Genomic DNA, 22426 nt, shown 5'->3' with positions numbered 1-22426 from the left:
TTTTATTACTCTAAAAAAGCCTGATTCTCGAGAGAGAAAACAAAAGGCTTAAAAAACATTATGTACATATGGTAAATATGACACTGGGCGCTTTCATATTGGAATTACAACACATTTGTGGGTACAAATTTTATTTCAGACGAACAAAATACGAGTCAAACAAGAAGATTTTTTTTAGATTGAAATAAATATGAAAAATAAAAATTGAAAATTATATACGTCATGAAAAAAAGATTTGTGCAACAGTTGTTTTCCTTTTTTTCATTGCTTTTGGGAACTCCGTCGATAATCACAGACTTCTGAGTATGATGTTACCCAGTGGGTATCCAGTTGAGTTTTTATGTCCCGCTGCTGACCTGTCTAACAGCGGTTGGGGAAGGTGGAACCCTTCGGAACGTATCAATCACGTGCTTCCGGAACGTGATGTCAAAGTACCCGTATATGAAAGGGTTGAGCACGTGATTAGTTACGTACAATCTTTGCATGGTCAGATGAATGTTTAAAACAGCATCGTCGTGTCTAAAAAAGAAATACAAATCGTGTTCGTGCAGAAACAGGTAAATCATGGACGGAACGAACGATATTGTGTTACAGACAAAGATAGTCAAAAACATGATGTAGAAGTTCATTCTGTACTGCCTGTAGGCTCCATTGGTAGATCGGGGTAAATGTAGCGCTTGACCATTCATGGCAGATTCTTTCCGTGTATCTAGTATACTACTGTTTTCGTTCAGAACGCCATTTACTGAAGATTTTTTCCGTATATCTAACTGGCTCCTGGTTTCTTGGAGAACATTGTTAGTGGCGGACAGGACCGACGCCACCGAGTCTTTGCGATCGTTACCCACTTTGTTGTTCCGCGCAAACCGCGGGCTAGGTTGTATTGAACTCGGAACGGATCCTTTTCTCGTCTTTCTGAGCCTTTCGAACACCACCTTCCCAACAGCTGTATAAAGCCCCGCTGTGATTATAATGATGATAGAAATAACCCCAAACATGCATCCGAAGTAGATTGTTTCTCCGAGTGTTTGCCGAGGATTGTGGGGAGCACAAGTTATTCCTAAAACGTGATCATTTTTATAAACTAAATCGATGTATTGTAGTTCTACAAAGAAAACCATAGGTATTAGAATGAGAGTCACTATGGTGAACATGGCTGCCATAAACATTCTCTTGTGATACACGGTTAACTGTCTCCCATGGGGTCTACACAATTTAAGATAGCGATTTATAGCGATGATAGATAAAACAGAAATTGAAAGTCCACTGCTCAGACTCGTTGTATACCACATGGTTTTACAGAGGAGATTAGAAGGAAAGATAACTGCGTACACATTTTCCAGAAGAGAAAAGGTAGGCCCTATGACACAGGCGGCAAAGTCCACTACAGCTAGAAACGGAACAAAATATCGTTCGACGTTTTTACGGTTTAATCTGGTGAAATAAACGTAAAGGACAACGAAATTTCCGATGACACCGAGAATCATCATAACCGAGATGAGAATGGTGTTTGGAAGACGCCGGTGAAAAATTTCGGCGTTGAAATCCAATAAAAGTTGCTCACTGTAACTCGAGTTCGAATGGTTATCCGGGATGGAGGTAACGTTCTCGTAGGAACCAGTATAGTTCACGGTCACCTGTGTGACGTAATCTTGGGTGGTGGTTTCGTCTGGGTCCATGATGAAATAGTCGCCAAAACTATCAGCGGTATGATTTGTCAAAGCATCCAACGAAACACCAAATCTACATCTCTTCATGCATTGCTAAATCCGATGAAAAATTGTTGAAAACGATCTGTATCAAAATCCAGGATCATGATTATCCGTTGATATTTCTTTGAAGGCATTTCACATACCAAGTCAACGATAACAATGTTTTGTCACTAAGATTATTGTCAAGAGAAACCGTGCTCACATTTAAAAAAGAAATAGAATCCACACCCAGTATTAGACTTCCTATAGTTGGAGTTTTCATGTACGTCGTTGTTCTTTGATGAAACAAAAACGCACTAAGGAGTAAGTCTGGCCGTGGACTCTGCTGTTGTTTATTGTTTTTCTCTGTCTGGGTGAGAGTAAACAGACGGACATGCGGGTTACAGCACGCGGTGATTCGATGTTATTGTAGTATATCCGTGTCGATTCAGTATGGACAGCGACCAGAAAGGTGCATTATCGAATCTCATCATGCTAATACACTGCTTACCTAGACTTACCTCACTCTGACCCATTATCAACACACTGGACTCATACTCCCATGGGTTACGTTAAATATATATAATTTGTAAAGTAACCCTCTATAATGTAAGGAGTCTAATGCTGTGTTTGTAAGGAGCCGATCGTAGTTATTGAATATCTGATATTTTTGGTAATGAATACCATTCATACTTTGGTCATTTTGTGATCGATTGTTTTATCAAGGTCTGTAGAAATCCTCCCTTCTGACCAAGTTTTTTTTTATAGTTTAATCGTTCTATGTGAATTTTTTTAAACGATAAAAACCCACATTTATTTACACAGTCATGCACGTTATGTGGTAATTCAGCCAATAATTTATTATGATTTCAAATTCCAACACACTACATTAACGAAAGCTTATTGGGACGGACGATGAAAAAGTTTCAAAATATAATGATAAATGCATTTTGCTACAGAATTATCAAATAATCTGCCAATTTTGGGTATGAAAAAACATATGAAAACAGTAAAGATAAAATTTGAATACAATTAAAAAAATACATCTAGTATAAAAAGAAAACCTTAGTATGATGCCTGTTTCTGGTTATTTTTGTTGGTATTTTGAAACATGATATATTGTTGTAACCTTGATCTATTATAAGATACTCGTGTAAGGTGACCGGCTTCAAACCAGAAGTCAAGATCATATCATAAAACAACAGGAAAGGTTATTTCTATCGAACCTTGTTCGTAAACATATTCATCAAACTCCATGCATAGTATCTAGTCTATCATAAAGCTTCATATAAATTATGGGGCAAAGTTCAGGCACAGAGCAACAGGGATCCTGGCTCCTTCATCTTTAAAAAAATGTACTGTTTTCTTTCCACGTGAATAAAAACGCACAAGCCGCTGCATGCATGAATTTAGAAATAACACAGACTGAGACAAAGTACCAACAATATTATACTGATATTTTAGATATATATCCTATGTTCCTTCTTCAAACATATGAAAGTCTTTGATAGAAAGAGAGCCTCGTAACGGAAATGAAGTTTGATGACGTAATTTATTTTTGTGTACCACATGACGTGTTAACCATTTAATTGAGGTCAATGAGAGTGTAGGTATCGGGGCAGAGCCGGGCCAGCATTCCGCTCCTCACAACCAGATCGTCCCGAGAGTAGGGCTCGGTGGCGTTAATTGACAGTGTCATTATCCTTACCTGCCAAGTAAAAAACGACAGGTAATCAAAAAACAGATATATTGAATACGAATTTAAGCGTTTGTAGAAAATTTTATATCTACACTTACAAAAAAAGTTTCGTATTGAATACTGTGGCCATGTACCTATGTTTCTTTTTATTTTGAACTTTGAATTAAAACTGCGAACATGATATTTGTACTATAATAAAAAATATTTCTTTTGTAACTGTTTCTTCGTTTTTTTTTACCCCATTTTCAACTTGCAGTTTCGGTTTCTTTTTTTATATATATGTTTACAAAGTGTATTTTCACGTTAATTTTTGCAGCAAACTGGATTGTGACGTTGGAACAGTCGTACCTCTAGCAAAAGCATGCCGCTCTCGGTGTGAACAAGATGGCGGTCGTCAGGATGGATGGCGTATATGTAACAGGTTTTATGTCCGGCCATATAGGCCATCAGGTGCTGCAAGAAACCAGATAAATTAAACATCGATCGGGGGTATCTTAGATTATTAAAAAATGCAGGCGTTAATTAATGAATACATGGTTGTAAATCGCGTCCTCTGTCTTATACCACCTGGTCTCTTAATGAAAAAAAATTGTTTTATACACCTTCTATCAAAATCAAGGTAAACGAATCTGAATTACTGTGTATAATAAACAAACACGATGTCAACAGTCTCAGAACAGACAGACATTTATATGACAGATAAACCAAATTCAAACAAAATAAATTGCATGTAGTTCTGTAACACATTTTGGCTCTGCTGCCTGGGGTTTGAACCCAAGTCGTCTGGAATGCCAGTCAAGTCCAGCACCCTACCGATCTAGCTAAATGGTTAACACACTAGACAAAGCTAGTAGGAATGTCATATACCTACCTCTACCACAGTTCGATATAGAACCATTTTAACAAGAGCTTGGATTTGGGTAGTTGTGTCAAACACCAATGTGACGTAGGGCTGTCTATTTCACTACTGGCCACTCAGCCATTGCTCTTTGAAATCAACAAGATTTGTCTGGTTTTTGAGCTAAGACTACGCAATTGGTGATTATTTCGCTTGAACCCGCGTCATTTCTAACTTGTTTTGACGCAAGAAATAGATAGCTACGTCCAGCCGAAAGTCCAAGGTCTTGTTAAATTGGTTCTATAAAGTAAGATTATTGTATGTACAGTCGTGAAATGTAGGCATTTAAGCATGCACTTTTTTGTATTAATTTTGAAAACAAATATATAACTAGTATTATATTTGATATACTTTGTCATCATATTTGTTCATAAGCTTATAAACGCCACCCATAGCTAAGCTATTGTATTCCATAAAATTGTTCATTTTCCAATCCTTCTTTAAACAGTAAATATTCACAAAGTAAAAAGATAGGAAAATTTAGAGGGACGGCTGAAGGCAAATTGGTGCAGTTCATATGATACCGGTATTTTGATATACACTCGTAAAACTCTCAGTAAACTCTTGAACTGTTGTGTAAATTATTAAACTAAATGATATTATCAACCAATGAAATTGCTATTAAGGATAGCTAAAAATCTTATGGATTTTCTTTACAATGTCTCATCGAGCTAAACTAGGCTATCATATTTGAGGGTATTAACGATTCCCAAAGGACCCTGCACAATATTTGTTTTTACAAATTGCAGTTAACATTGACCATATCAACATACGTTGAAAAAAATCGAAGTGCTTTGACTTGGTCCCTTTTAATACACTTTTGAAAATTTCAAAGTGCGTATTTTTTAAAAAGTGCTTTGAAACATATTTACATCTATCTTTGAAACGGTTATACAGTGGAGATCTTACTCTTTTTAGCGGAGTACATACATCTCCTTTTTTTAATGGTTTTTATGATAATTGGATGATGTTAAGATTTTTGTCCTTGGCCCTCAAAATCCTTATTTCATTAATGTTCAGATTTGCATCGTCAGTGAAAAGATGTCACTAGGATAATATATTATGTTCGTTTTGTATCAGTACCACTGAGTACACTGACCCTCGGGTTTGACATAACAAAAGGTACACTTTATACTATCAGCAAGTTAACGAAATTTGGCGCGTTCGATATACGAACAAGGTGTAAGTACTCCGCGGGTGAACAGTCTACAGAGTAAATGAGTATATTTCGACGTTCTTCCTCTCAAAATAAACAATAAAATCAAATATTATTTTATTTATTCCTTTCCTTAAATTGTAGCAGGCACACAGCGTCGTTTATGATTGTGGAGGAGGTGGGGGCAGACTCATCCAAAAAATCTTGACAAGCAAATCAAAATGATCACAACATCATGAAATCCCTAGTCCGTTATCTTTAATTTCACTGTTAATTTCCTTTATTTAATTCAATTTTTACATTGTGCCAAAAAGTTGGAGGTGGAGGTGGGTGGGGGTGGGGGGGATGGCTCCATGATAATTCACTTTTTATTCCTTTATTTCTGAGAATTTATGCGGCCCTCGTGCCTATGTAACCTGACAGTGTAGCGCAATGGGTAAGAAAATAACTAAGAATCTGTAAGTCATGACTTCGAATCTTTCTGGCACTTTTATAATTATAATACCTTTTCAAAACATTTAAAACATTTTTATTTTGGTAGAATATTGTAAATTTTGAAAATCCTAACCTGGTGAAGGTATCTTGATTATAATGTTCCCTTTTCCACATTAATATCGACAGGGTCCCATACCACTACACATATACTGTCAAGTGCATCTGATCTTACCCTCTGTCACAAAATAATGGCCGCACTTGTTTCACCCTCCTACATCTCTCCCTTGTCACAAATAGCCGCGGTCTTTTAGTGGGATGGATTATTGATGTTAGTGCTGTTGGCGATTTCGGACACACGTGCATGCACGCTGCAGAGTTTCTTTTTTTACTGCAGTTAACATACATTTGTAAGTGATACATTTATTACACTTTGTTGAAAAATTATAAATATACATGTATGTTTAAAACAGATAGATCGACATTTCATTGTATGTGACAATGTGCCGTGGGTTTATTGTTTATTCGGTTTATTAATGTTAATTTTCCTAACTTTGTTCATTTCATTAGTTCATACTTATAAAACATTAGTTTGTGTAACGAGTTATTCATACATTCCTTACTTTTATGCAGTACAACTTTGTTAATTTTTAAAAAGATGATTATAACATTGTATTTGATAAAAAAAAATGGATTTGTCAGACATGAAAGATAACTCTTAATGGTGTAATTTTTTGTCCACTCTTAGTTTGCTGAAATTAAGAGCATTCAATAAACACGATTATTCTCAAATGCAATAAGTATGAGAGTATAAGTCGCATTCAAATATTAAGATGGCTGAATAGTCGCGTGGTCACTCTAAGCTATATTTACCTCCTTATGAACAAGAGCTCTGAATAAAGAAAATAATAGGAAAATCATCATATTTTAAACCTAGCATATCTAGATTTTTCTTCACAGACTTATAGTTTAAGACCATTAATATCTTATGCCGAAGACTCCAGGTAAAGGCAGATCTGATGGATAATTTGTTGCCACCCGACCTTTGTAAGAGTTATAATTGAAACGTACACAGTAATGGTCATACTGGAAGGTAGCAATTCCATTTTCGGAGGGTTCTCTGGTCACATGAGGGCGGTGGGTGTGGTGGTGGTGATGGTGTTGTGTGGTGGCTACTGTTCCCCCGGTGGTGGTATCAGGGGAAAGACTTGCGGCTTCACACAGAAACTGATAAAAAAAAGGGTATATTGATAAAATATGTATGATATAAACCGATTAGTACATGTACTCCTTATCATCAAATTGTAGCGCTTTGTTTTCGAGTTTATTCAGTGTTTTGTTAGGATGTATGTACATGTATATTCTTGCGGTACATTTTCAATATCATCAATGTTTATATCAAATTCGACATAAGGGAGGATCTCTTGTAAGAGTATACATTTATATTTAAGACCATGTAATATTCACCAAATTTAAGTTACAGTGTAATCGTTATCATTGCCCCATTAACTGTAAGAAAGTTTCACACAAACGGATATCTGTATGAAGAAGGCTATTTACTCGTATTCAATTATTCATTAAGTAGATCCTTAAAATAACTTACACGAATGAGCCCTGATATGGTGACAAGTAAAACAATTCGGAACATTTCTTTATTCTTCTCACAGCCAAACTTCGATTGACAAGATAAGAAATTACGGAGAATGACAGAAATCTAGTTCAGTGGCGGATCCAACGGAAGTCATAGAGACCGGACCCTCCAACTCTTATGTGAATTTTCTAATATAAAAGGGTCTGATTTTATCAGTTTTGAGAAGAGAGGTTCGTATTTCAGTGTGTGAGCACTTTTAATGGAGATCATGAGATGGTTTTCTTATTCTGAAATTGTCTTTGTTTCAGGATTAGACTTGCTTAAGTCTCTCTATGTATGATAGTCATTGCTTTCTTCAATACCTTCAAATAATTTCAAAAATATATTTGATAACATTTTACTACATGTAGGAAATTAAAATTTCCGAAACACAGTCAAATTTGCAAGAAACATTGAAACATTCAAAACAATATTGAAACTTGGGCAAGTCTATTATAAGATATATTTGTTTTTTGCAGTTGTTTTAACAGTTGTGCAAATCAGTTTTAAAAATTCAAACGAAACAGGATTGGAAAGTAAAATCGAATTGTTAACAAAGAGGAAGCTTTAGAGAAGGTACCCGAAATGAAACTTGTACAAAAATCAAAATGAGCATGCGCAGTAATTTACATCTTTGTTACATTTTTGGTGTCGGAATATTTAAGGCAAGCATAGTGCCACAATGATAATTTTGAAGAAAAAAATTATAAATTTTAAAAATTATGAACGTGCAAATCGCTTTCAAATAAATTTCAAATATTTCAGTTAATGAAATTAACTTTATTCTTCATTCTTCTAAGCCAAAAACGCATACCTTTTACCATGTCCATGGACTTAATTTTTAATGACATCAAAATAATCATTCTTCTTAATAAAGTCGCTGCGTGTTCCTTCAAACAACAACAATTCCTTAATCTCACACGATGTGTTTTATTTTCTCAGTACATATACAAATCTGATGTTAACATTTCTTCATATGTTGTATATGTATTGATGTAATATTTCGGACAAAATAATGTCAATATTCTCGTCGACACCAATATCAAATCATGATATTTCCATGTAATTTTAAACCCCCCCCCTCCCCCCCCCCCCCCCAAAAAAAAAAGAACACTGTAGGTCTAAAGCTCGTTGTAAAATTTCGCGCGGTGACGAAACGCCACTGTTCCGTAACTTCAAAATTCATTGTTTACAGAATGATGCACCTAATTAGCAGTTTTTTCACTTAATCTTCCACCATAGTTAGGGGGAAATGCCTTGAAACATTACATTATGTAAATCTGACGCTCACTTAATGCTTCAGAGCACTTCTGATGCATAGTGGTTCAAAAGAAGTGCGCAGCTACTTTAACTTTCGTATCATATAACTGCATCCTGCATGGTTGCTTGTAATAATGATATATTTATCCTAAAAATGACGTACACAGTTTCGCTTGAAAGAATTTTTTTCTTTAATATCTAAGATATGATTTAAAAAATGGTAGGCTATACATTCTAATTTAGCTATTGTGATAAAATCCATTAGAATATGATATAAAAGTTCTCAAAGACATACGGCCAGAAAATAAATACCATTATTCAAAATAAGTGATGAAATAAACAGAAGTAAGCAAAATCGATCAAATGCTTTCCCCACGTCATGCCATTTAACATTTCCCGATGAAGAAAGATTCTCCTCCTTCTCAAGAACGACTACTTGATTCGTGTGTTTGGAGTAAAAGCAACGAGCGAAGCATTGCGCACATCCGGAGATCGGAGTTTCCTCGGTCCGGAGGTAGAATCTCAAGCCAATAACGACAGCGAAGATCATGCCACAGCCAATGACCATGTCCACCAGGAGTTTGTAAGTGAGAAGGGATACGTTCGGCTCAGACGATTCCGGAAGTTTGTCTTGAATTATAGTAAGAAAAACCGCAATCGCCAATAACACGGTAATAGAGTAGCCTATGCGTTCCCCGGATTCGACCGGAATTATAAACACGAGCAGTTGAATGGTATTCATTAATAGAATTGGAAGAAGAAGACCGGCTATGTAGTAAGTCGTCCGTCTCTCCATGTTTACTGTAAGTTTCAAAATTTGAAATAGCGAAGCATCTGTTTTCACTGTAACGGATGTTTTCGTGATTTTCCAGAGTCCGTTTTCTTCATACAGTCGCATATCAAAAGAAGATAATACAGGAATAATGTTGATATCGTAAATATAATAGCCAGGAACGTAATAACGTAGAGAGCAAGTTTGGGAATCAAATGGATATTTCGTCACATCCGCGTCACAAGTGGATTGGAACATGTCCGGAACGAAAAAGTACACTTCTCCAAATTCAGAGATATGGCACAACATCTCACTCACTCCAAACATCCGGACGGAATCGAATGGATTCATATTCACCAACCTTGGTACCCATATGTCCTTGACATAAAAGACAGTTTTGTGAAGGTCGTTACCATAGGATGCTGCATTCCACACAAACCTCTGGTCAATCCAATGGAATACGAAGGATCCCACTAAAGCTATTTTTCCCTCGCTTTCTGAAAATTCTTTGAGAGAGGTGGCAATGAAAGAAACCGATATATTTGTAGGTGTGCTACCGGCGTCCGGTCTTACTCTTCTGTCGTATCCAGTTAACAAGTCTGTGTTGAGCTGATTTTGGTGGGTAACATTGTAACTCTCTACCCCCAGGAATATCATAAAGAGGACAATGCTCCGCATCATCATCATCATCATCATCTGTTATATAACAAGGCAATGGCTGTTTTTACGCGAATCTCGGCACATTTACTCTGATATTATGGCTGTATTTACATGAACATAGACATTTTAATCCGATAAAGTAGCATTTGTTAGGTGTAAATTAGAACAACACGCCTGAATAGCTTATCCTTTATGGATTAAATAGTTAAAAGGTTGCAAGCATGTATATACATACTTCTGATTTAATTTTAACACTTTAGAATGTGTATGTTTTATAACAACTGCATTTATAAACAATATTAAATATCTTCAATGAAACACAATTGTGTGTGCACGAACTTTATAGAGAAGGGGCCACGAGTAAAGGGGAACACACTAAAATTATTCCAAGAGTGAAAAAAAGGTCCTCTATACTACGGAAAAAAAAAATATATATATATATATATATATATATATATATATATATATATATATATATATATATATATATTTATATATATATATATATATATATATATATATATATATATATATATATATATATATATATATATATATATATATATATCTGTGTGTGTGTGTGTGTGTGTGTGTGTGTGTGTGTGTGTGTGTGTGTGTGTGTGTGTGTGTGTGTGTGTGTGTGTGTGTGTGTGTGTGTGTGTGTGTGTGTGTGTGTGTGTGTGTGTGTGTGTGTACTTGTTGTAGCTCTGTCTGACGATAAACAATATAACGTCCACTTAGACTAATTTTAATTAAGCTGGTATAGCTATTTGAAATATAAAGTGGGGTTGGAGGCACAACCATGTGACCTCCCTCTCCGCCCCACATCGGGAAGTTACACTACATGGTGGGTGGGGAGGTGTATCCATCTCTCTCCACCCTGCGTCCATGAAAAGCACTGAGTTCTCATGAGTGTAGTATACAAATAAATTGAAATCGCGTTTTACATTGTTGGTGCGTATAATGTCGCCGTGCAATTTATTTATTAAAAAGGAATTGAATTATAAACTACAAAATTCAAGAAACAAAAGGATAAATGTGCAATATGAACAACCTGGACATATGTAGAAATTATAAAAAAAAAATCTTAGCATCTTTTTTTTTCTTTTTTTGTGGCTTTTCATTTACTTCTATTTACATTTTCCAGTGTCTTTCTCTGTGATAACACTACGTATCGATTTTGTACTATATAACCCATAACTTCAAATTGGGGCGCCAGCAGGGTTTGCTTATTTATATTTAAATATTAAATCTTACAATGGCTTAAAATTATATAAATATAAGTAACAAGGAATCATTTTTTGAATATTATGAGGTGATAATTTCGGTCGGGGCGTGATCAAATCTATCATAAAGCCCTTTGGGCTTTATTGGATTTGATCACGCCCCGACCGAAATTATATCATAAAGCCCTTTGGGCTTTATTGGATATGATCACGCCCTGACCGAAATTATCACCTCAGCCCTTTGGGCTTTATTGGATTTGATCACGCCCCGACCGAAATTATCACCTCATAATACTCAAAGAATGATTCCTTATTCCTTATCTCACTATATTATCGTGTCCCCTTCTTTAATTTTCACTGTTCTGAAATTTGTTTTATATAATTCACATTATAAATAATGTGGTGTCTTTTGATAAGACTATAAGAGTGTGTATCGAAACTTTGTATTAATTGTTGGTATAGAGCAGAATTTATAGATCTTATGATTGTCATAAGTCGGATCGTGTAACAATCTCAAGATATGTCATATGACAGATCTAACGATAGTTTTGTGAAACCATACTCAGGGTATTAAAATAAATAGGAAAAATAATAATAAAAGGTATTTTTAAATAAACATTTTTAAACCTACACATTTACAAAGAAGGGCAATAATTCTGCTGCAACATGATTATCTTTATAAAACATATAATCCACTGCCACAATTTTTATCGGAAATATTTAATTAAAGGTGTACATTCCTGTTTTAGAAACAGCAAATTCCTTCAGACAGGGGGATAGAAAATCATACTGATAGTTTTTTTTATTTGTAATCAAGTTATAAAGTAATAAAATTATGTAAGAATAACAATATCTATATCATAGGCGGTAAAGACAGCTCTAACACAGTTAATAACGTTAACAATGGCATTCACCTGTTTAATATGTTTAAAGATTCTGATATCATTGACTTCTGTAATCTATATTCAGATGTACGTGATCCAAGTTCGTTTGCCATTTTACCCGTCTTAAAATAGGTACAGATCGGCATTGTTAAAACTCGGTCACAAGTTAAGCTGTATCAACAGGGTTAAGCTGTGTCAACATACCGAGCTAAGAGCCTCAAAAGAATGACAATACACATGTATATCTCAGGTCTAGAACATGGATAATGAATTAGATGAAAATGAGTTAATGCGCGTTTGTTTGAGTCGTTTGAAATGCATGTAACAGGGCATATACCGATGTATAGTTTTATTTTAACGATATAGCTGCAAAGTATATAGCATTATTCAATATAAGTGACAAAATAAACAATAGTAAACACATGCGGTCAAATGCCTCCCCAACATCCTGCCAAGTTACTCTGTAAGATGAAGTGACGGGTTCTTTCTTCGCGGGAACGATCGTCTGCTTCTGGTGTTTCCGTGAACAACTTAGATAGAAGCACCGAGCAAAGCCACGCAGACATCCGGGTACCGGTGTGACCTCGGTCCGGAAGTAGAATCTTAAGCCAATAACGACAGCAAAGATCATGCCACAACCGATGATCATGTCTACCAAGAGTTTGTAAGTAAGAAGGGATACGTTCGGCTCAGACGATTCCGGAAGTTTGTCTTGTATAATAGTAAGAAAAACCGCAATCGCCAATAACACGGTAATAGAGTAGCCTATGCGTTCCCCGGATTCGACCGGAATTATAAACACTAGCAGTTGTATGCTATTCATTAATAGAATCGGAAGAAGAAGGCCGGCTATGTAGTAAGTCGTCCGTCTCTCCATGCTTACTGTAAGTTTCAGAATCTGGAAATCTGTTACTTGTGTAGCGACTGTAACTGATGTGTTTGTGATTTTCCAAAGTCCGTTTTCTTCATAAAGTACCATGTCAATGGTTGGATCAGATGCGTCTAAGTTTATGTCGTCCGTGTAATACCCAGGAATATAGTATATTAGGGAGCAAGTTTGGGAATCAAATGGATAATTCGTCACATCCGCGTCACAAGTGGATTCGAACATGTCTGGCAAGACGAATGATACATAACCATCGTAGGAAATCTCGCACAACATTTCGCTCACACCTAGCATCTTAACGGACCCATAAGGATTCATATTCACCAACTTTGGAACCCATATGTCCTTGACATACAAGACAGTTCGTTCAAGGTCACCGCCATAAGATGCCGGATTCCACGCCAACCTTGTATCCCTCCAAACGAATCTAAAGGCCCCCACCAACGCGATTTTGCCTCCGCTTTCAGAAAATTCCTTAAGAGAAACTGCATTGAAAGTAATCCCAATAAGTGTGGGCGTGCCTCCGTCGCTTGGTCTAACCCTTCTGTCATATCCGGTTAACACGTCAGTGTGCAGCTGAGTTTGATGAGTGACGTTATAACTCGCTACTCCCAGATAATCTAATGACACTACAAGTAAAACTAGCGGCGTTATGATCAATACCATTTTTCTCTCGTCGTTTCCTCAATATCTTATAGAGGTTTCTGTTGTTTTTTTATATAAGCTATTTCATCATAGGTGGTAGGGTCTTGATGAAGTTGAAAATCCTAGAGAAAAAAGAAAAGATTAACTATTATTAGACCTCAATGTGATTATCCTATATAAAGCGCCATCTGATTGGTCCAGAAATATAACTGGACAGGGCGAACAAAACTTGTCTCCCAGGAAAATAATAATCATATTCGGAAATCTGGAGATTGTTCATTCCAAAGAAATGAAAAACTCGATATGAGCGTTCGTTATAAACAAATAAGATTTAATGAAAAATATCTGGTTATTTTAATTTTCTTCATATCATAAAATCCATTTTAAGTATCTGTGATTCAAAGTAGAAGAAAATAGAAACAAACATAAAACAAACAATCAGAAAAGTGTTCAACTTTTAAAGTTAAAATGCATGAAACTTTTATATAATTTCTTTAAAAACTCATTTCTGGAAATTTTAGGTAGATCCGACGGCCGATTTTTGGACAATCCACCCTCCTTAAACCACTGCGATTATTCACAGCGCTAACTGTCTGAATAGCGTTTCAAGACTATATAAAGAGAAAGGAAATAGGAAATTGCTAAGCATATACAGAGTTGTCTTAATTACCGATGATACAAATTGTGGCGCTAAATTCAGCGAAAGACTGTTTTATGAATTTCAAGTGAACTATTATTTATTCGGTTCTAAGTTTTGAGTAAGATCTGCAATGTAATAAAATATGAAAATCGTCCTCTATTATATTGCTTCCACCACAGCCGATCGTCCCCCCCCCCAAAAAAAAATCGCCCTGTTTCTATTTTGATATGAAGAACACCACCACGGAATTGAGCACGTATAGATCTGTGAGGTTTGGGTATATTAAAAGACTTGTAAAGAATAAATATTATTAAACGCTGGTCAACTTGATATGTAAATCCATGTGTATTTTTTTGTCAAAGTTTACTTACTGTGTGAAGTCAACGTTATAAACATAAAATGTAAACATTTTCTACTGAACGAGAGATTTTAAAACAACGACGGCATCAATTAAGGAAACTAAGCCGTTTTTAAGATACTTGTACGGGTACTTAAAAAAGTCATACAAAAAGTATGAATCAGCGATGACGCAATATGCATATATATATATATATATATATATATATATATATATATATATATATATATATATATATATATATATATATATATATATATATATATATATATATATACACACACGGATAAGTTTGTTCTAAGCGTTTATCTAGACTACGTTTTATAAGAGACTTAAGTCTCTGGTTTTATCTTGATGATATTGAAAATTGAAAGGCAATGATCAAGTAACAATCAAAGTAACTCGGGCGTATATGAAGAGCCAGAATCAGATTCATTCATTTAGCTCCAAAGAACTATATTTTAGGCCTACTAGCAATTTGAATCTATGCGTAGCACGACTTTTCATTCGTTACGGTTAAATGTCCTTCTCCCGTTGAGGGAAAATTCTGCATTTCTGCAACACTTTCTTCGATTGGGAATGATTTTAATACATCATCCAAAAAAATGTAATTACTTCTTGTAGATTTTGACCATGTTTTACCATCTACTTAAGCTGAGCACTACTTATATATAGGGGCCATTCATTACTCGGATATATAAACCCTTCGATTGCGTTACACCCAATTACACACCCTAAAGTCGTGGCCGACATCTATAGTCTCTTTTCGTTGTCTTTAAGTTAGATTCTGTGCGTTTTATCTCTTGTTTTATCGGCATTGCCTGTTTGTAAATGATGCATTGACCTGTATATTTGATGCTACTTTCCTCCTGGCAGGGAAAAGGTGCGTAAAATTTCATTGTGACCAAGTAAAACGGAATTGAAAAACATACATGTACTTCCACACGATGAAACCTCTACAGCGAAACACTGTTGAGAGGTGGGTGGCATATATAGGGGTTGTAAGAATATTGGCAATGAAAGAGAAATATTCAAAAGTATACCAGTCACCATCTTCACATGTTCAAATGTTTCTGATCCATCACTCTCCGTGTGTCTAGATGAGCTGATTATGAAACCTTGACTTGGAAAGATGACCTTATGCAATAAATCAAACGACACGTTTCAAAATACGTAGCATCATTATTATGAATAAACCCAGTACACAATAAGATTCAATTATTCTCTTAAAATACATATTTTAAATCATACCTGCAGGTAAAAGAAAATCGAGAAAGTTGTTTATCCAGATGGACATGCGTGAAATGACCGTGACAGACAAAATTTCTACAGGTAACCCCGCTACCCGGTATAATGGGGAATTGACCAATCAAAATGTAGAACGAGTATAACAATAAACCGAATTGTGGATGTTTTTTCAAAGAATTAGGGTAAAAGCACGCAGTCACTGGATGTTAATACATAGTTATCTGACGGTAATCATAGTACCCAATTATTTTGATCTCATAAGGAAATTAGATTAATACGAAACTTCGTTTATTTTGAGTTTTGTGATATTTGCATGTTTAATATATGACAATAAACAATAAATCTATAAATCGATGAAAGGGAAAATTTCCAAGATATCTTCATTGACTCGTTATCATTTTACACTCGAAAAAATTCCTAGGAACGAAAAAATGTTTGCATCTTTTCTCCATTCGGAAGTCACTCGGAATACCTCGTGCAATTTTCAACGTTACCACCCGCTACAATACAAAATTCCCTTAGACATCACAATTTTTAGCCGTGTATTGAATCCCGATAAGCTAACGGCGACGTTTCAAATGGGAAATCTTGGAAATTTTTCAAACTTTTGAATGAACATCGTTTGAACCCTAAGGTGTTTATAAATATAGAGTAATTAAGCAAAATGTGAATCTAGGATACTTTGGGACAGAGTATAGGTGACAATTTTGGGAAAGAAACTACTTAATATATAAATAACACTTGGTTTTATTGTTTATTTCGATAAACAATACGTCACAACATGGAAGCGTCCCATTCCACCTTAAAATGTACAATTTCAAATCTGTATTTATCCTTTGAATAAATCATTATCTCAATAGCTAGCAATGTGTGCTTGTGTGATTAATCCTTTACTTTTTATGACAAAAAATGTATGTTGCTTGATCATAATCAACAAATTAAGGTAGAAAGGGACACCTCTATATTGTGACGTACTTCTTATTGAAATAAAGAGTAAAATTAAATATAATTTTGCAATTTTTTTTCTGTCCTACAATTGTTATCTAACAGCGTGGCGCCTTTGGTCAAAATGTCCACTATACGTACTTGTAAGCCATGAGTAACAAACATTTTAAACCACATTTTTTTTATCAAATTTTGTAAAAATTCAAAATCGTTGAGTGTATTTTTATTACAATGTACTTTTATCCACATTAATATTGACAGATTAAGAAGCAATATGTTACGTGATATCAAGAATATACCTTCCATCTTGTAGCTCATAATTTATGCTCTTTTTTTTATCTTTTTGTTTAATCCGTGATAAAATGGACATTTTTAAAATAAAATGAAACTCGCTGTCTTCTTCATTTTGATCACATTTATGATAAAAACCTCTTATATTTCATGACGTTTCTATACGTATGGGTCTGAAGACCGAAGAAGTTCTTAATTATGTTATACATTATCCATTGTAATCACTTGGTCCCTTGAATTGTGGTTGTAAAGAAAAATTGGTTATATTCAAATGTTAGTATAAAACACTTCTTGGTGAACTCCATCATGTTAAAGATGTCATAATGATATTAAATGTTCTACATTTAATTGGCGTGTTTAAAAAAAAAAGAATTGTACCCATATCATCAACCATTTAATTTCAGTGTATGCTAGAATTGTTCTGTTACATCCATTTCAAACACAACGATTCATTTATTTGATTTAACTTTCAATTTCCTTCCATCGCATAGAGATAATTTGTACATACATATAGGAATTCACACAAAATAATAATTCACCAAATCTCTCTATTCCTTTTTAAAGCGCTAAGCATAGCCTAGCGCTTTATTGTCGTTATTGCAGGGGGTGTCACGCAGTGATGAGGAAATACAGTATAGTGGCAATACAGAAGCTGAAATGTTAAAAACATACACTGTTTATCCTTTATATACATTCAGAAGCCGGGTTGTCGCTTTTCAGTACTATGAGTACTTTGATTACATTTATAGGATTGAATCCTGTAATATTATTAATATTTCTGAATCATTGATGTAAAAAGCCTGTATTCATTTTAACGAAACATAAAAGCTCGACAATTTTTCATCTATAAATTTCATGTACCAAAAGGGGGGAGATATATGCATGTTATATTTTCTTATAAAAATGAAAATTACATATTAGCAAAGATAGGCTAGCCATTCCAATTCGTATGATTTTGTTATAAACAGCGTTTTTAAGGTGGTATGGGATACCTGTCGATTTTATTGTAAATGAAAGAACATAATAATGAAAAAAACTTTCACCATTTAGAATTTTCCATGAGTGTTGCCATTCATATTTGACAAAATAATTATTTTAAAGATATTTGGAAAGTTAAACATTACAAAAGTAGCAGCAGGATTTGAATTCATTACTTACAGATTGCTTAATTTGATAGGAAGTTCGTCACGATATGGAGATTGCCACCCTAAAATTTTGATGATGGGCAAAAAAATAATCTTGGGTATATAATGTGTAATAAAATCGGTTATTGCACAAAACGCACATGAATATTACTATGTGGAAAATATGTTAGATGGTAATGAGTTGTACATGCATTGTGAGGTTGTTTTGGATTTATATATATAACAATTCGAATGTAAGGTTTTATTTTAACGATATTGCTGCAAAGTAAATAGCATTATTCAATATCAGTGACAAAATAAACAACAGTAAACACATGCGATCAAATGCCTCTCCAACATCATGCCAAGTTACGCTGTAAGATTCAGTGTCGGGGTCTTCCTTCTCGGGAACTACAGTCTGTGTCGGACGTTTCCGTTTACAACATAAATAGAAGCACCGAGCAAAGCCACGCAGACATCCGGGTACTGGCAAGTTCTCGGTCCGGAAGTAGAATCTCAAACCAATCACGACAGCAAAGATCATGCCGCAGCCGATGACCATGTCTACTAAGAGTTTGTAAGTAAGAAGGGATACGTTCGGCTCAGACGATTCCGGAAGTTTATCTTGTATTATAGTAAGAAAAACCGCAATTGCCAATAACACGGTAATAGAATAGCCTATACGTTCCCCGGATTCGACCGGAATTATAAACACGAGTAGTTGTATGACATTCATTAATAGAATCGGAAGAAGAAGACCGGCTATGTAGTAAGTCGTACGTCTCTCCATGCTTAAGGAAAGTTTCAGAATCTGGAAATTGGTCACTTGTGTAGCGACTGTAACTGATGTGTTTGTGATTTTCCAGAGTCCGTTCTCTTCATACAGTATCATGCCAAAGGTAGGTTCAGATGCCGCTAAGTTGATATCGTCAACGTAATACCCAGGGATATAGTACTGAAGCGTGCACGTTTGTGAATCGAATGGATAATTCGAGACATCCGCGTCGCAAGTGGATTCGTACAGGTCTGGTAGGATTACTGACACGACACCGGTGTTGGAAATCTCACACAACATCTCACTCACACCTAACATTTTAACGGGCCCGTATGGATTCATATTCACCAACTTTGGTACCCATATGTCCTTGATATACAAGACAGTTCGTTCAAGGTCACCTCCATAAGATGCCGGATTCCACGACAACCTCGTATCCATCCAAACTAGCATCAATGCTCCCACCAATGCGATTTTTCCCTCGCTTTCAGAGAATTCCTTCAGAGAAATTGCTTGGAACGTGAGTCCTATTTGCGTGGGTGTGTTCCCATCACCTGGTCTGACTCTTCTGTCATATCCGGTTAACAAATCAGTATGCAGCTGGGTTTGATGGGTATCGGTGTAACTCTCTACTCCCAGATAATTTAATGTCATCAGAAGTAAAACTAGCGACTTCATGCTAAACTCACTTTTTTCGTATTTTAATGAGGGTGTAATTCTTTATTATAGTCTAAGAACACCTCCTTTGCTCCTGTAAGCAATTGAATTATGGTTGTTAGAAAAGGCTAGTGCAGTTGCAAATCCTAGAAAAAATATAGAAGAAAATCAAAGCAAGTCTTAAAATGAACTAATGTTTATTCTGTGAAATGTCAAATGAAATTGTTAATTTATCTGATAAAATGGAAAAGAACACGCTGTTTCTTTGTACAAGTTGTGTCGAGTAAAGATAAAAATTTCGTAAAGGGTGGAGTAAATACGGAACAAGACTTGAATTGCATTTTTAAGAATATATAAGGAAACTAAAAAAGGGAAAATTGAATTTATAAACTACAGCTCAGCTAAACAAATGAAGACGATTATGTGGTTTTGTCTAAGAAACCATGAAATGGTGGCGCTAAATTCGGTATAAAAGACTGTTGCATACAGCAAACTTTTGCTGAATTTAAAATAATTCTGATAGTATTTATTAATCTACAAACACTTCACTTTAAAAATTGTACAAGAGTGACATTAATTAAAATTATTACAAATCGCAATCTTATCAAATCAATGTGATCGATCGCCATAAATCAAAAGACATGTTTCAAAAAATTTTATATGCGAATACTTTTGTACGAAATTTTTTTTTTATTTTTGAACTCTGTATATAGTTATCATCAATTGTTTTCTTAAAATACATGTATCGTTGTACATACCTTCATGTCGAAGAGAAATTTTCAAAGAGAATGTTGTTTCATTCAGACAGACGTAGCGTGAAAGTGACCGCGGCAGACAAAATTTCTGTAAATAACCCCGCTATCTGGTATAACGGGGAATTGACCAATCAAAATGTAGAATAAGATTTACAGATAATCCGAGTTGCTGAAATTCTTTTTACAAAGATTTAGAATGTAGGCACGCAGTCACGTGATGTTTTAACATGACCAGGCTAGATTATAGTTATCTGACAGTTAGCATCGTATTGCGCTTAACTCCGAGTCGACAAAGTTTCTAATTTCATAATTAAATTGAAATATTTATGTACATTTTTTTTTTTTAAGTTTCTGCACTTAATTGTTCTATATTTGTAAAATTTTAAACAATTTTGAGAAATTTGAAAAAGTGATTTCAAAGTTTGAAAATATAAAGTTTGCAAACAATTCTTTCTTTTCTTATCCTTGAAGTTATTTTTCAAACATAATAGTAAAAATATCCTCGAAATTAATAAAATTGGAAAGGTGAAAAACTTTATCATGATGTTATATCATTCATCGTTAAAAAATAAAAACAACCCATAGGTATATTTATCTAGTTTTAAAAAGAAAATATTTCAAATCACCATTCTTGCAAGGTTTTATTGCTTTTTTCTTTTTATTCGTACTTTGTTTTATGTTTGTTCTTCATAAAACTAACTGCTGATCTCTCAGCGAACTTCGTTGTGACGACTACTTTAAGTAAGGTAATCTAATCTTTTTTCTTTTTTAAATAAAATTAGGAGAAAGACAATAGTTTCTATTGTGTAACAATAATCCTTGACGTTTAATTACAAATAACAAGTCCTGTTGCTTGACCATAATCAATAGATTAAAAAGATTAAGAAGCTATGTATTACATGATAAAAAGAACACACCTTCGACCTTGCGGCTCCAAGCTCCAGTGACCATGCTTTTGTTTACTAGTGTGGGTATTTGTTGCTGGCTGGGATAATGGAATAATGGCGTAGATTGTTCGTAGATAATTTCGTTGCGGGTCAGTCATATCCAATCAAGGTCATAAACTTGGAACGCCGTATACATGTACCCGAAAGCCGATGTCCATTCCAGGAACAAATGCATGTCGTCGAGATCTTATTGAACTAGTGTCATCGAATACTAAACATCTCTTTCGAATTCCTTGATTTAAAATGAAATGATTGCTTAATTATGTCTATTTTGCTATCATGTCGTGGACTTTGTGCAATCAATTCATTCAAATTAAGGTGGTATGGGACACCGCCATTATGTAACGTACTTCCGATCGAAATAAACAATAAAATAAGTATAATTAGGGTCTTCCGTTTCCAACGGAAGACCCTCTTGTTTTTCTTCGGTTTCTTTTTATTATTATTTTATTTTTTATTTTTTTTCTGACTCCTTCTCAGCTTTATATCTCAAAAAGTTTTCATCCGATTTCAATGAAATTTTCAGAGCTTATGTAAAGTTTCCGTGCCTCAAAGATGTTAAAGTTTCAGCATTTACGTCACTTCCGTTCAAATTTGGCGGCCATTTTTAAATTTAAAAAAAGTGATTTTGTCCGGGAGGAATCTCTGTAAACTTTAAAGATATTGCTTTGAAATTTTTACTGATGATAGATGTATCGATTCTATAATGTACTGGGGGGTTTAAAATTTTGTTCATTAATTTTGCTCAAAATCGGAAGCAGTTCCAATTTTTGGAAATTTTCATTTTTTTTAACAAAAAAAGACAATACTACAGTCTTATAGAACTTGCCATGGTGAATTCAAATCT

General features: G+C 34.8%; 5 protein-coding genes across 8 annotated transcripts; all 5 read right to left on the bottom strand.

The window, feature by feature from the left end:
• LOC128184518 (neuropeptide receptor npr-1-like) lies at positions 1 to 2286 on the bottom strand. The gene has a single exon (XM_052854038.1). It carries the CDS (start codon positions 1755 to 1757, stop codon positions 339 to 341), a length of 1419 nt encoding a protein of 472 aa, XP_052709998.1. The 5' UTR covers positions 1758 to 2286; the 3' UTR covers positions 1 to 338.
• A 938-nt stretch (positions 2287 to 3224) lies between these two features.
• LOC128185801 (uncharacterized) lies at positions 3225 to 7585 on the bottom strand. The gene is made up of 4 exons (XM_052855467.1): positions 7480 to 7585; positions 6948 to 7103; positions 3739 to 3843; positions 3225 to 3399 (listed from the first exon to the last, which is right to left on the bottom strand). Exons 1-4 carry the CDS (start codon positions 7522 to 7524, stop codon positions 3277 to 3279), a joined length of 429 nt encoding a protein of 142 aa, XP_052711427.1. The 5' UTR covers positions 7525 to 7585; the 3' UTR covers positions 3225 to 3276.
• Positions 7586 to 8613: 1028 nt separating this feature from the next.
• On the bottom strand, positions 8614 to 10509 carry LOC128184624 (acetylcholine receptor subunit alpha-type acr-16-like). Its single transcript, XM_052854182.1, has one exon. The coding sequence runs from the start codon at positions 10232 to 10234 to the stop codon at positions 9050 to 9052; it is 1185 nt and encodes a 394-aa protein (XP_052710142.1). The 5' UTR covers positions 10235 to 10509; the 3' UTR covers positions 8614 to 9049.
• A 1807-nt stretch (positions 10510 to 12316) lies between these two features.
• LOC128183469 (acetylcholine receptor subunit alpha-like) lies at positions 12317 to 17245 on the bottom strand. Of its 3 annotated transcripts, none has more exons than XM_052852451.1 (3): positions 16089 to 17245; positions 15881 to 15974; positions 12317 to 13961 (listed from the first exon to the last, which is right to left on the bottom strand). In XM_052852451.1, the coding sequence occupies exon 3, from the start codon at positions 13858 to 13860 to the stop codon at positions 12658 to 12660; it is 1203 nt and encodes a 400-aa protein (XP_052708411.1). In that variant the 5' UTR covers positions 13861 to 13961; positions 15881 to 15974; positions 16089 to 17245; the 3' UTR covers positions 12317 to 12657. The 3 variants fall into 3 exon arrangements, with proteins under 3 accessions (XP_052708411.1, XP_052708412.1, XP_052708413.1); XM_052852452.1 differs by having other exon boundaries at positions 15888 to 15974; XM_052852453.1 differs by lacking the exon at positions 15881 to 15974.
• A 143-nt stretch (positions 17246 to 17388) lies between these two features.
• On the bottom strand, positions 17389 to 20723 carry LOC128183470 (acetylcholine receptor subunit beta-like). 2 transcript variants are annotated; one of them, XM_052852454.1, is made up of 2 exons: positions 20636 to 20723; positions 17389 to 20023 (listed from the first exon to the last, which is right to left on the bottom strand). In XM_052852454.1, exon 2 carries the CDS (start codon positions 19896 to 19898, stop codon positions 18708 to 18710), a length of 1191 nt encoding a protein of 396 aa, XP_052708414.1. In that variant the 5' UTR covers positions 19899 to 20023; positions 20636 to 20723; the 3' UTR covers positions 17389 to 18707. The 2 variants fall into 2 exon arrangements, with proteins under 2 accessions (XP_052708414.1, XP_052708415.1); XM_052852455.1 differs by having other exon boundaries at positions 17389 to 19971; positions 20636 to 20720.
• Between the last annotated feature and the right edge of the window lie 1703 nt (positions 20724 to 22426).

This window comes from Crassostrea angulata, chromosome 5 (genome assembly GCF_025612915.1).
Source record: "Crassostrea angulata isolate pt1a10 chromosome 5, ASM2561291v2, whole genome shotgun sequence".
NCBI classification, from domain to species: Eukaryota; Metazoa; Mollusca; class Bivalvia; order Ostreida; family Ostreidae; genus Magallana; species Magallana angulata.
The sequence above is the reverse complement of the archived record's forward strand: the minus strand, read 5'-3'. Positions and strand labels throughout refer to the sequence as shown.